This window comes from Salvelinus alpinus, chromosome 39 (assembly GCF_045679555.1).
Source record: "Salvelinus alpinus chromosome 39, SLU_Salpinus.1, whole genome shotgun sequence".
Classification (NCBI taxonomy): Eukaryota; Metazoa; Chordata; class Actinopteri; order Salmoniformes; family Salmonidae; genus Salvelinus; species Salvelinus alpinus.
Genome location: NC_092124.1, coordinates 7,378,410 through 7,390,997, shown reverse-complemented (window position 1 = coordinate 7,390,997; position 12,588 = coordinate 7,378,410). Strand labels below are relative to the sequence as shown.

The window sequence follows — 12,588 nt, the reverse complement described above, 5'->3', positions numbered from 1 at the left end:
TATACATTTGTTATTTTCTGGGGGCGGTGGGAATGGGCTTCCAAACCTTTTTCCCTCTGATGAGTCATGTACAATTGTTAACATAAACATATCATGGCGCTTGGCTGCACCATGTTATACTGGAGTATATAGCCCTAATATCACGCACAAGGGGTAAAATACTGGGTCGCGGGGATAAGAGGCGCGCAAAATGGACAACTGTCGAGTTTTCACAAAGTGTCGCCTTTTTGATTTGCATCATAAACATTCAGTTATGAATGCTCGTGAGACTCCTGGCTTTTCATCATAATTTGAAGCATGTAATTAACAGAGTATAATTACATTTAGGCTGCAATGTTTTCGCCCAGGTGGGACCGTCATGGTAGCCTACATAAGGAGAATGCCGTTTTTAGGCCGACCTCGTAGGGTAAGAGTTGAATCTCACGTCAACCGCCTTGATTCAATGCAATAGAGAGTGAGATGTTATGCTAGCCTCATGAATAGACCGTCTCGAATTTGAAGAGACAACTCCGATATAAAGTGTTTTTTTTCTTCTCAAAGTTCCCATGATGTCACGTGCATCACACTTACTGTATATGTAGCCATGCTATTTTAGACAACGTTTTCACAAAAACAAGACAGTCCCTAAATTCTATACAATAATTTGATGGATTTGGAGTTTGTTGGCAACCCCTAGAGCCTATTCTGTGCTAACTGGCATCACTTCCACTTGCTTGTTTTTATTGTTCCTCTCAAATCAGAGACTGATTTAGACCTGGCAGACCAGGTGGGTCCAAATAATTATCAGTTAGAACAAAACCAGCAGACTCCAGACCTCGTAGGGTAAGGGTTGAATACCCCTGATCTGCAGCCGCCACAATCATCATCGTCGCCTCATCTCTGATAGGAACCGAGATAATTGAGTGCTCTCAAATGTTATTTTTTATTGGGTACCCAGTTTATTATATATTTTTATTTCTGTATTGGATACAACTATTGTGAATGAATGACAACTACTGTCATTGCGGTTGAATTCAAACGATTTCAACAATAAATAAACTTAAATTTCAAACATATCACTGAGTCCACTATTCATTCTTTGTTTTTTCTTGCTTAATTAGATGACATTGCTTTAGATATAGATACATGTAAACTTTTTTTAGGCTTACAGTGCCTTCTGAATGTATTCACACCTCTTGACTTTCTCCACATTTTGTTGTGTTACAGCCTGAATTTAAATTTGACTAAATTTAGATTATCATTTTTTTGTCACTGGCTTACACACTAACACATTCATTAGAATCTGAATAGGTGAAATGTCCTGAGTCAATAAGTATTCAACCCTTTTGTTATGGCAAGCCTAAATAAGTTCAGGAGTAAAAATGTGCTTAATAAGTGTTCAACATGGTTTTTGAATGACTACCTCATCTCTGTACCCCACATAAGTATCTGTAATATGTCTCAGTTGAGCAGTGAATTTCAAACACATATTCAACCATAAAGACCAGGGAGGTTTTCCAATGCCTCGCGAAGAAGGGCACCGATTGGTAGATGTAAAATTAAATTAGAAACATTTTAAAAAGCAAACATTGAATATCCCTTTGGGCATGGTGAAGTTATTCATTACACTTCAAATCAAATTTTATTGGTCACATACACATGGTTAGCAGATGTTATTGCGAGTGTAGCAAAATGCTTGTGCTTCTAGTTCCGACAGTGCAGTAATACCTAACAATTCCACAACTATCTAATACACACATCTAAGGGATGGAATATAAATATATGGATGAGCGATGAGCGAGTGGCATAGGCAAGATGCAATGGATGGTATAAAATACAGTATATACATTGGATGGTGAATCAATACGTCCAGTCACTACAAAGATACAGGCATCTTTCCTAACTCAGCCCCTCAGGGATTTCACGAGGCCAATGGTGACTTTAAAAGAGTTAGAGTTTAATGGTTGTGATAGTAAAACGGAGGATGGATCAACAACATTGTAATTACACCACAATACTAACCTAATTGGCACAGTGAAAAGAAGGAAGCCTGTATAGAACAAAAAACATGGCTCCCGTTTGCAACAAGGCACTAAAGTAATACTGCAAAAAATGTGTCAAAGCAATTCATTTTTTCCTGAATACAGTGTTATGTTTGGGGCAAATCCAATACAGCACATTAGTGAGTACTACTCTCCATCTTTTCAAGCATAGTGGTGGCTGCATCATGTTATAGATTTATTTGATCATTTAAATCCATTCAACCACGCATCTGGATAATGCATTTTAAAGTAATCGAGGATGACAAGTTTGAAAACGTATTTCCATTGTGGTCCTCTTAAATAAATGGTTAAAACAATTTACAAACATTAACATGTATATACATTTTTGAACTAGTATAGTGCTTTTCAAAGACTCAAAGTGTATAAATGGTAAAACAAACAAACGTAAATTATCGAGATTGAAAGCTTCAGGCAGCTTGGGATGAAGTTGAGGCAGTTTGGGCTTTAGGGTCAGTGGAAAGGCAGTGGAGGTTCAGTAGAGGGGACAGCCAAGGTGAAACAAAGACAGTCTGAAAAAAAAACAGGCCCGGAGCTCTTCAGCAGCCCACCGCACCTGCTTCTCTGAATGGTCAGTCACTCCATTGGAGCCGCTTCTCTGGTACTGGTCCTCCATTGCCAGGAATGTAGCACCCACCTGGGTGATGCCACCGCTGCTGAAAAGTGCACGAAAAGCCACATCTTGGCAGTGGTTAGACGCATTCCCTGAACTTTCTCTGCTAGTGGCAAGAAAAAGTATGTGAACCCTTTGGAATTACCTGGATTTCTGAATAAATTAGTCATCAAATTTTCTGATCTTCATCTAAGTCACAACAATAAACAGTGTGCTTAAACTAATAACACAAATTATTGTATTTTTTGTGTCTATATTGAAAACAACATTTAAACGTTCAGTGTAGGTTGGGAAAAGTATGTGAACCCCGAGGCTAATGACTTCTCCAAAAGCTAATTGGAGTCAGGAGTCCGCTAACCTGGAGTCAAATCAATGAGACGTGATTGGAGATGTTGGTTAGAGCGGCCCTGCCCTATAAAAAAAACTCACAAAATTTGAGTTTGCTATTCACAAGAAGCATTGCCTGATGTGAACCATGCCTCGAACAAAAGAGATCTCAGAAGACTTAAGATTTAAAAAATGTGACTTGCATAAAGCTGGAAAGGATTACAAAAGCCTTGATGTTCATCAGTCCACGTTAAGACAAATTGTCTATAAATTGAGAAAGTTCAGCACTGTTGCTACTCTCCCTAGGAGTGACCGTCCTGCAAAGATGACTGCAAGAGCACAGCGCAGAATGCTCAATGAGGTTAAGAAGAATTATAGTGTCAGCTAAAGACTTACAGAAAATCTCTGGAACCATGCTAACATCTCTGTTGACGAGTCTACGATACGTAAAATACTAAACAAGAATGGTGTTCATGGGAGGACACCCCGGAAGAAGTCCCTGCTGTCAAAAAAAAACATTGCTGCACGTCTGAAGTTTGCAAAAGTGCACCTGGATGTTCCACAGTGCTACTGGCAAAATATTCTGTGGACAGATGAAACTACAGTTGAGTTGTTTGGAAGGAACACACAACACTATGTGTGGAGAAAAAGGCACAGCACACCAACATCAAAACCTCATCCCAACTGTAAAGTATGGTGGAGGGAGCATCATGGTTTGGGGCTGCCTCAGGTCCTGGACAGCTTGCTATCATTAATGGAAAAATTAATTCCCAAGTTTATCAAGACATTTTGCAGGAGAATGCTAGGCTATCTGTCTGCCAATTGAAGCTAAACAGAATTTGGGTGACCCAACAGGACAGCGACCCAAAACACAGAAGTAAATCAACAACAGAATTGCTTCAACACAGAAAATATGCTTTCTGGAGTGGCCCAGTCTGAGTCCTGACCTCAACCCGATTGAGATGCTGTGTCATGGCCTCAAGAGAGCAGTTCACACCAGACATCGCAAGAATATTGCTGAACTGAAATAGTTTTGTAAAGAGGAATGGTGCAAAATTCCTCCTGACCGTTTTGCCAGTCTGATCCGCAACTACAGAAAACGTTCGGTTGAGGTTATAGCTGCCAAAGGAGGGTCAACCAGTTATTAAATCCAAGGCATCACATACTTTTCCCACCCTGCACTGTGAATGTGCTCAAAGACATGAAAACGTATCATTGTTTGTGTGTTATTAGTTTAAGCAGACAGTTTGTCTATTGTTGTGACATAGATGAAGATCAGATCAAATTTTATTACCAATTTATGCAGGAATCCAGGTATTTCCAAAGGGTTAACAAACTTTTTCTTGCCACTAAGTACTCAACCCCTTGGTTAGGAGCTTTCCCTGAACTTCCTCTGTTACCTCTGGACACAGCACGCAGTCCTTGTTGTAAAATTTCCAAACAGATAAAACAAAAAGCCAAATTATTTGACTCAAAACAGCCAGCTAGCTATCAAGCCAAAATACTTCATCACGATCCTGCAAATCTAAGAGTCAAGACCACAGGATATAGATATCTAACCCTAGAGCAGCCAAAACTAAAAGATAAAAATGCAAAAAGAAACAATCAAATTATAAAAAAATATATACAATATTCACACTACTCTTCCTAGGCTTATGTCTTCTTGTAATCGTTAAGGACTGGGGAGTTGATCAGGTTTAAAAAAAATAACATAATGGAGCTAAGGACCTGAAATTGTTGTCTAGCAATGATCAACAACCAATTTGACAGAGCTAGAAGAATAAATGGGCAAATGTTGCACAATCCAGGTGTGGAAAGTGCTTACAGCTATAATCGCTGCCAAAGGTGATGCTAAACATGTATTGACTCGGAGAGTTGAATACTATTCTAATAAAGATAGTGTTATTTTTCTTTTTTTAAACAAATGTAAGAAATTCCATTTTGTGTAGATCATTGACAAAAAAGCACAATTAAATCCATTTTATATCCCACTTTGTAACAAAAAATGTGGAAAAAGTCAAGGGGTGTGAATACTTTCTGAAGGCACTGTATTTACTGCCGTATACTGTATTTTACACAATGTCTGGATGCAATATTCTACCCAGGAATATTAAAAGCCGAAATCTGTTACTCTCGTGATTCCTAATGCCTCTGTGGGTCTTTTTTGTTGACAACAATGAAAATTCCAGTTTGTCTTTAAAATCAGGGTTTGATCTAAACGTCAGATATTGGGTGGAATGGTTACTTCCTATTTTATACAGTGGAATGGTTTTTCTGCTGGTGTATCCTGAGGCAGCTCCTCTCTGAGAACCTCTTCCCGCAGTGCGTACAGGTAAATGGCCTCTCTCCTGTGTGGACCTTCAGGTGGATCTTAAGCTGGTGCTGGCGTGAGAACCTCTTCGCACACTGAGGGCAGCTAAAGGGTTTCTCCCCTGTGTGGACCCTCTGGTGTCTCTTCAGGCTGCCAGCCTGGGCGAATGGCATGTGACACTGGGTACAGCTAAAGGGTTTCACCCCTGTGTGGACCCTCTGGTGCCTCTTCAGGTTGCCAGCCTCTGCGAAGCGCATGTGACACTGGGTACAGCTGAAGGGTTTCTCCCCTGTGTGGACCCTCTGGTGGATCTCCACCTTCTGGGAGCAACTGAAGCCTTTGTTACAGAACATGCAGAGGAACCTTTTCTCTTTACTATTGCCTGATGTGGCTCCCCCTTCCTGAGCCTGGGCTCTAGCCCGGTCTTTTGAGTTCAATACCTGATCGAAAAGGACGTGGCCGTGTGAATCAGAAGGCCCCATCGACGTGGACACTGGGTCGCGATCCCTGAACGCCTGTAAAGGGGAGTTTAGATTTGTCTTTAAGCTTTCCCTGTTGTCTAAGAAATCTCTGCCCTGTGATAGTCCGTCTCCTAGATGACTATGTGCATTCCATGTGGGAGGAACGTCGCCCTCCACTTTCACATCATCTACGATCAGACCCTCCCCTTTCTTATCTAGGCACCCTTCAGAGTATACACTACTACTGTACCGGTTCCAGTCACCTCTAGATGGACCAGTTTGTGTCTCTAAACCCAAGGGCATGCCAGGGTCCATCTCTGTAGTGTAAGAACAAGACGGTTCATTGCCAGTCTCGTCACCTGAGTCTCGATGGGAATGAATCGGGCTCGGGTTATCGTAAAGTAAATACTCTGAGATGGGAGCAGGAGGACAGCCCAGCCTCCCCAGCCCCAGTGTCTCTGTGTGTAAATGCCTTTGTGTTACAGTTAAAGTCTTGGTGTCTGTCTCTGACTTGAGGACGGCGTCTGGCCTTCCACTGACCTCCGGGATGCTGCTTCTGATCCTAGGCTGCGCTGGGGTGGTGGTGGGGTCCTCCGTGGCTACAAGGATTGGTCCAGTCTCTCCAGTCTGGATGTCTCTGCTGTGCCGTGGGTCCTCCTCTCCTTCAGACCTCTCGTGCTTGACCCCAAGACCTGCAACCTCTGCAGACTGACACGAAAGGAGGTTATTACCGGTACATGAGTTGATGTCATAGGGAAGTCTAATAAACTTTCTTATGGCAGATAAATGAGGATATACATCTAAGACAGTGAATAGCTGAGGGGTGCCTTTCTGAAATAAACAGGCCACATTTGATTTACAAAGTAACACATTTTAACATAACACTATTACACTGACCTCTATCATGATAATGTGCTGGTTTGAGGTTCCACTCCCCTCATCAACAGTGATTGGTTTATCATCTCTCAATGTATTGTGTCCCACTGGCTTCACAAAGCTCCTGTGGCCTCCAGTGAGATGTTCTTCACCTGAGAGCGTGATTGGGGAAAAAGAGGTGGTTAGGTTAGGTACTGTCAATGCTCAATGGTATATTGTACACTATTGACACAGAAATGGCAAAGATGTCAAGTAAAATCCATATAACTTCTTGATATACTAAACTCAACAAAAGAAGAGATGTCCTCACACTGTCAACTGCGTTTACTTTCAGAAAACTTAACATGTGTAAATATTTATATGAACATAACAAGATTCAACAACTGAGACAAACTGAACAAGTTCCACAGACCTGGAAAAATGTATCCCTGAACAAAGGGGGGGTCAAAATCAAAAGTAACAATCAGTATCTGGTGTGGCCACCAGCTGCATTAAGTACTGCAGTGCATCTTCTCCTCATAGACTGCACCAGATTTGCCAGTTCTTGCTGTGAGATGTTACCTCACTCTTCCACCAAGGCACCTGCAAGTTCCCGGACTTTTCTGGGGGGAATGGCCCTAGCCCTCACCCTCCGATCCAACAGGTCCTAGACGTGCTCAATGGGATTGAGATCCGGGCTCTTCGCTGGCCATGGCAGAACACTGACATTCCTGTCTTTCAGGAAATCACGCACAGAACGAGCAGTATGGCTGGTGGCATTGTTATGCTGGAGGGTCATGTCAGGATGAGCCTGCAGGAAGGGTACCACATGAGGGAGGAGGATGTCTTCCCTGTAACGCACAGCGTTGAGATTGCCTGCAATGACAAGCTCAGTCCGATGATGCTGTGACACACCGCCCCAGACTATGACAGACCCTCCACCTCCAAATCGATCCCGCTTCAGAGTACAGGCCTCGGTGTAACGCTCATTCCTTCAACAATAAACGCGAATCCGAGCATCACCCCTGGTGACAGAACCGCGACTCTTCAGTGAAGAGCACTTTTTGCCAGTCCTGTCTGGTCCAGCGACGGTGGGTTTGTACCCATAGGCGACGTTGTTGCCGGTGATGTCAGGTCAGGACCTGCCTTACAACAGGCCTACAAGCTCTCAGTCCAGCCTCTCTCCGCATATTGCGCACAGTCTGAGCACTGATGGAGTGATTGTGCGTTCCTGGTGTAACTCGGGCAGTTGTTGTTGCCGTCCTGTACCTGTCCCGCAGGTGTGCGGGTGTCTGCCACTGCGAGGACGACCAGCTGCCCATCCTGTCTCCCTGTAGCGCTGTCTTAGGCATCTCACAGTAATTTATTGCAATTTATTGCCCTGGCCACATCTGTCGTCCTCATGCCTAAGGCATGTTCACACAGATGAGCTGGGACCCTGGGCATCTTTCTTTTGGTGTTTTTCAGAGTCAGTAGAAAGGCCTCTTTAGTGTCCTAAGTTTTCATAACTGTGAGCTTAATTGCCTACCGTCTGTAAGCTGTTAGTGTCTTAACGACCGTTCCACAGGTGCATGCTCATTAATTGTTTATGGTTCATTTTTTTTAAAGCATGTGAAACAGTGTTTAAACCCTTTACAATGAAGATCTGTGAGGTTATTTGGATTTTTACAAATTATCTTTGAAATACAGGGTCCTGAAAAAGGGACGTTTTTTTTGTTGTTGCAGAGTTTATTCATAAATCAATCTATTAAATGCCATGCATCACAATGTTTTCATTCAGTAAATCATAAGAAATGCAGTAAATCAAGAACCTGATTCGAATGTGATAGTGTCTATACCAATCAGGCGAATTATTGCATATTTTCCAAAAACTGACCAAGACCCAATTCTGGGTAACACAACTGAACACATGCAGCGTTGAACAGGGCGACAGGCCGCGCAGCCTCCGCCTTCCGCAAAATGTACCTCTTGCAATTCCTCTGTATCGGTCAATGATCTTGACACTACTGGGACGACTGGCGAGGATTCGCTCTCGTGTTGTTCTCTCTGCGCGCTCCCGTGCCACCTTCAGTTCCAGTAGTTTCCTCCGCAATGCCCTGTTTTCTTTCTGGCTTTGAGTTATTTCCAAACGAAACACTGCATAGTCGTCGTCTACGAGTTTACAGATCTCTGCCACGGCTGCATTCGCTAGCACCTCCATGATGGAGGCTATTTGAGTGTGAAAAACCATATAGTTAGCCATTGTTAGCAGCTAGCTAGCGTTACCTAGATAACATCTATCAACCAATTCCTTAACCCGAATTAGACATTACATGCGGTAAGTATGTGATGATATGCAGTTAAATTAGTCATTTTAAGTTCCAGGGTTTTAATAAACGTCTAAATAACAATAACGCTAACGTGGAAATTGTTCTTGGTCACTTCACTTCCGTTTACTTATTTTTCTTCCTGTGAGTTTCCAGCAGACTATCCGCTGTCTTCTTCGGCGTTTCCGGCAAACTAGAAGGTGTACTGTGAATTGCTGTCTTTCGCAGGTCGGAATGCGAATGAATAATAGCCTCACACCAGTAGGTGCAGGCCGGTGGAATAGAGAAACGACAACAGCTTCCTTGGTATTTCGCTTTGCTTATCATTTGAGCTCAAAATTGTTACAAGCAAAAATGCGGTTAGTCAGCTCACAGAAAAATGTCCTATCCTCAGCATACCACCAGCAATATAGCATGACATACTTCAATCTCTACCTCGCCACCTTCCTCACTAACAATAACCCACTTCCCAATCCACAATGACCCAACCTCAGCCTTGTCAACAAAACCGTATCCCTCATTTCACTCCCCACATACCTTCCTCACAGAATTCTGGATAGAGAAAAACTGCCCTCCTCTTCTCTCCCACTCACGTTGCCACTCCTGGGTCAACCCCTCTGCTATGATGCTCCAACATTCCATCCCCCCTAATGGGACCACCACATTTACCCCCCTCTTCAGAGCTACCTTATCTGCTGCTTCATTTCCCCAACATGAGCTGGTACCACAGTTCCCTTAATATCTTGGGTGGCACTGAGCAAATTTCAGTTTGTGGGGACGTAAACTAGAATGTTGTGAGAATTCTGTGGAGCTTCCTGCGTGCATTTACAGTGCTGTACAAACTTCAAGTTGAAGTTTTAGACTATCCAATAGGCTATTCTGGCTATTTGAACATAATGTGGTCCTATCAGTGGCCTACCAACAAAACCAGTGATGCAATAACATTTTCACATGGAAATAGCTTTTGATTTCTATGATATTTGAATTTATTATGGATCCAGCAAAATTAAGGCAGTTATACAATTTTAAAAACATTACAATACATTCATAACAGATTTCACAACACACTAAGTGTGTGCCCTCAGATCCCTACTCCACTACCACATATCTACAACACAAAATCCATGTGTACGTGTGTGTATAGTGCATACAGTGCATTTGGAAAATATTCAGACCCCTCGACTTTTTCCAAATTTTCTTACATTACAGCCTTATTCTAAAATGTATTCAATTGTTTTTTCCCCTCATGAATCTACACACAATACCCCATAATGAAAGCAAAAACAGGTTTTTAGAAAATGTTGCTTTTACTCAGTCCTTTGTTGAAGCACCTTTGGCAGCGATTACAGCCTTGAGTCTTCTTGGGTATGATGCTATAAGCTTGGCACACCTGTATTTGGGGAGTTTCTCCCCTTCTTCTCTGCAGATCCTCTCAAGCTCTGTCAGATTGGATGGGGAGCGTCGCTGCACAGCTATTTTCAGATCTCTCCAGAGATGTTCAAGTCCGGGCTCTGGCTGGGCCACTCAAGGACATTCAGAGACTTGTCCCGAAGCCATTCTTGCGTTGTCTTGGCTGTGTGCTTAGGGTTGTTGTCCTGTTGGAAGGTGAACCTTCGCCCCAGCCTGAGCACTCTGGAGCAGGTTTTCATCAAGGATCTCTCTGTACTTCGCTCCATTCATCTTTCCCTCGATCCTGTCTAGTCTCCCAGTCTGTGCCGCTGAAAAATATCCCCACTGCATGTCGCTGCCACGACCATGCTTCACCGTAGGGATGGTGCCAGATTTCCTCCAGACGTGACGCTTGGCATTCAGGCCAAAGAGTTGAATCTTGGTTTCATCAGACTAGAGAATCTTGTTTCTCATGGTCTGATAGTCTTTAGGTGCCTTTTGGCAAACTCCAAGAGGGCTGTCCAGGGCCTTTTACTGAGGAGTGGCTTCCGTTTGGCCACTGATTGGTGGAGTGCTGTAGAGATGGTTGTCCTTCTGGAAGGTTCTCCCATCTCCACAAATGAACTGTGGAGCTCTGTCAGAGTGACCATCGGATTCTTGGTCACCTCCCTGACCAAGGCCCTTCTCCCCCGATTGCTCAGTTCAACCGGGCGGCCAGCTCTAGGAAGGTTCTAAACTTCCATTTAAGAATGATGGAGGCCACTGTATTCTTGGGGACTTTCAATGCTGCAGAAATGTTTTGGTACCCTTCCCCAGATCTGTGCCTCGACAAAATCCTGTCTCGGAGCTCTACAGACAATTCCTTGGACCTCATGGCTTGGTTTTTGCTGTGACATGCACTGTCAACTGTGGGACCCTATATAGGCAGGTGTGTGCCTTTCCAAGTCATGTCCAATCAATAGATTCTATATATATATTTTTGAACCTTTATTGAACTAGGCAAGTCAGTTAAGAACAAATTCTTATTTACAATGACGGCCAAACCCGGACTACGCTGGGCCAATTGTGCGCCGCCCTATGGGACTCCCAACCACGGCCGGCTGTGATACAGCCTGGATTCAAAGCAGGGTGTCTAGTGACGCCTCAAGCACTGAGATGCAGTGCCTTAGACCGCTGCACCACCGGTACACTCCAATCAAGTTGTAAAAACATCTCAAGGATGATTAATGGAAACAGGATGCACCTGAGCTCAATGTCGAATTCCATATCAAAGGGTCTGAATACTTATGTAAATTAGATTTTTTCTATGGGGTATTGTGTGTAGGTTGTAGGTCTGTAGGTTGATGAGAAATATAATTTAATCCATTTTAGAATAAGGCTAACGTAACAAAATGAGGAAAAAGTCAAGGGGTCTGAATAATATCCCGGATGCGCTGTGTTATTGTGTGTGTATGTGTCTATGTTTGTGTAGCTTCACAGTCCCCGCTGTTCCATAAGGTGCATTTTAATCCGTTTTTTGAAAAAATCTAATTTTACTGCTTGCGTCAGTTACTTGATGTGGAATAGAGTTCCATGTAGTCATGGCTCTATGTAGTACTGTGCGCCTCCCATAGTCTGTTCTGGACTTGGGGGCTGTTTAGAGATCTCTGGTGGCATGTCTTGTGGGGTATGCATGGATGTCTGAGCTGTGTGCCAGTAGTTCAAACAGACAGCTCGATGCATTCAACATGTCAATACCTCTCACAAATACAAGTAGTGATGAGGTCAATCTCTCCTACACTTTCAGCCAGGAGAGATTGACATGCATGTTATTCATGTTAGCTCTCTGTGTACATCCAAGGGCCAGCCGTGCTGCCCTGTTCTGAGCCAATATAACCTATATTATCCTATGTGGTGTTTTTCTATTAGACCTACAAGGACATTTTATTGATCTGATAGTATTTTTAATGTAGAGATTCCGGTAAACTCTGTTTCCTTTCATGTGTCCTACCAATAATTATTGGATTATTCACCATGGTAACCAGTTAGTATAAAAACAGAATTAGCAGTTATTTCTCGGTTCAGTCAGTAACTTTAGGGAGTGAACAGTATTCAAAATCGGACCTCTGAAATGAAAATGTATGGCCCTCCCTTCAGCAAAATATATTTGACCTAAACCCTACCTGAACGCTTAAATTAAAATAAGTGACTCTCGGCTATACCCAAAATAATAAGTGGATAGCAGATAACAAAGCTACCATTTATCCTCACTTCTTGGACAGACCAGAGCCTTAGATATGCAGTTTTA

The 12,588-nt window shown here is 42.9% G+C and overlaps 1 protein-coding gene across 1 annotated transcript; it reads right to left on the bottom strand.

Moving 5' to 3' along the window:
* Positions 1-1,608: 1,608 nt before the first annotated feature.
* Positions 1,609-9,205, bottom strand: LOC139566726 (uncharacterized). The gene is made up of 3 exons (XM_071388001.1): positions 8,572-9,205; positions 6,649-6,779; positions 1,609-6,459 (listed from the first exon to the last, which is right to left on the bottom strand). Exons 1-3 carry the CDS (start codon positions 8,846-8,848, stop codon positions 5,233-5,235), a joined length of 1,635 nt encoding a protein of 544 aa, XP_071244102.1. The 5' UTR covers positions 8,849-9,205; the 3' UTR covers positions 1,609-5,232.
* Positions 9,206-12,588: the final 3,383 nt, after the last annotated feature.

What these genes read in the sequence shown, in the direction of transcription:
- LOC139566726 (XM_071388001.1), bottom strand. Translation starts at nt 8,848, where the DNA reads ATGGCTAACTATATGGTTTTTCACACTCAAATAGCCTCCATCATGGAG. An exon ending in ATACAGAGGAATTGCAAGAG is followed by an intron (nt 6,780 to 8,571) that starts GTACATTTTGCG and finishes TCACGCTCTCAG; the next exon opens with GTGAAGAACATCTCACTGGA. An exon ending in AGCACATTATCATGATAGAG is followed by an intron (nt 6,460 to 6,648) that starts GTCAGTGTAATA and finishes CTTTCGTGTCAG; the next exon opens with TCTGCAGAGGTTGCAGGTCT.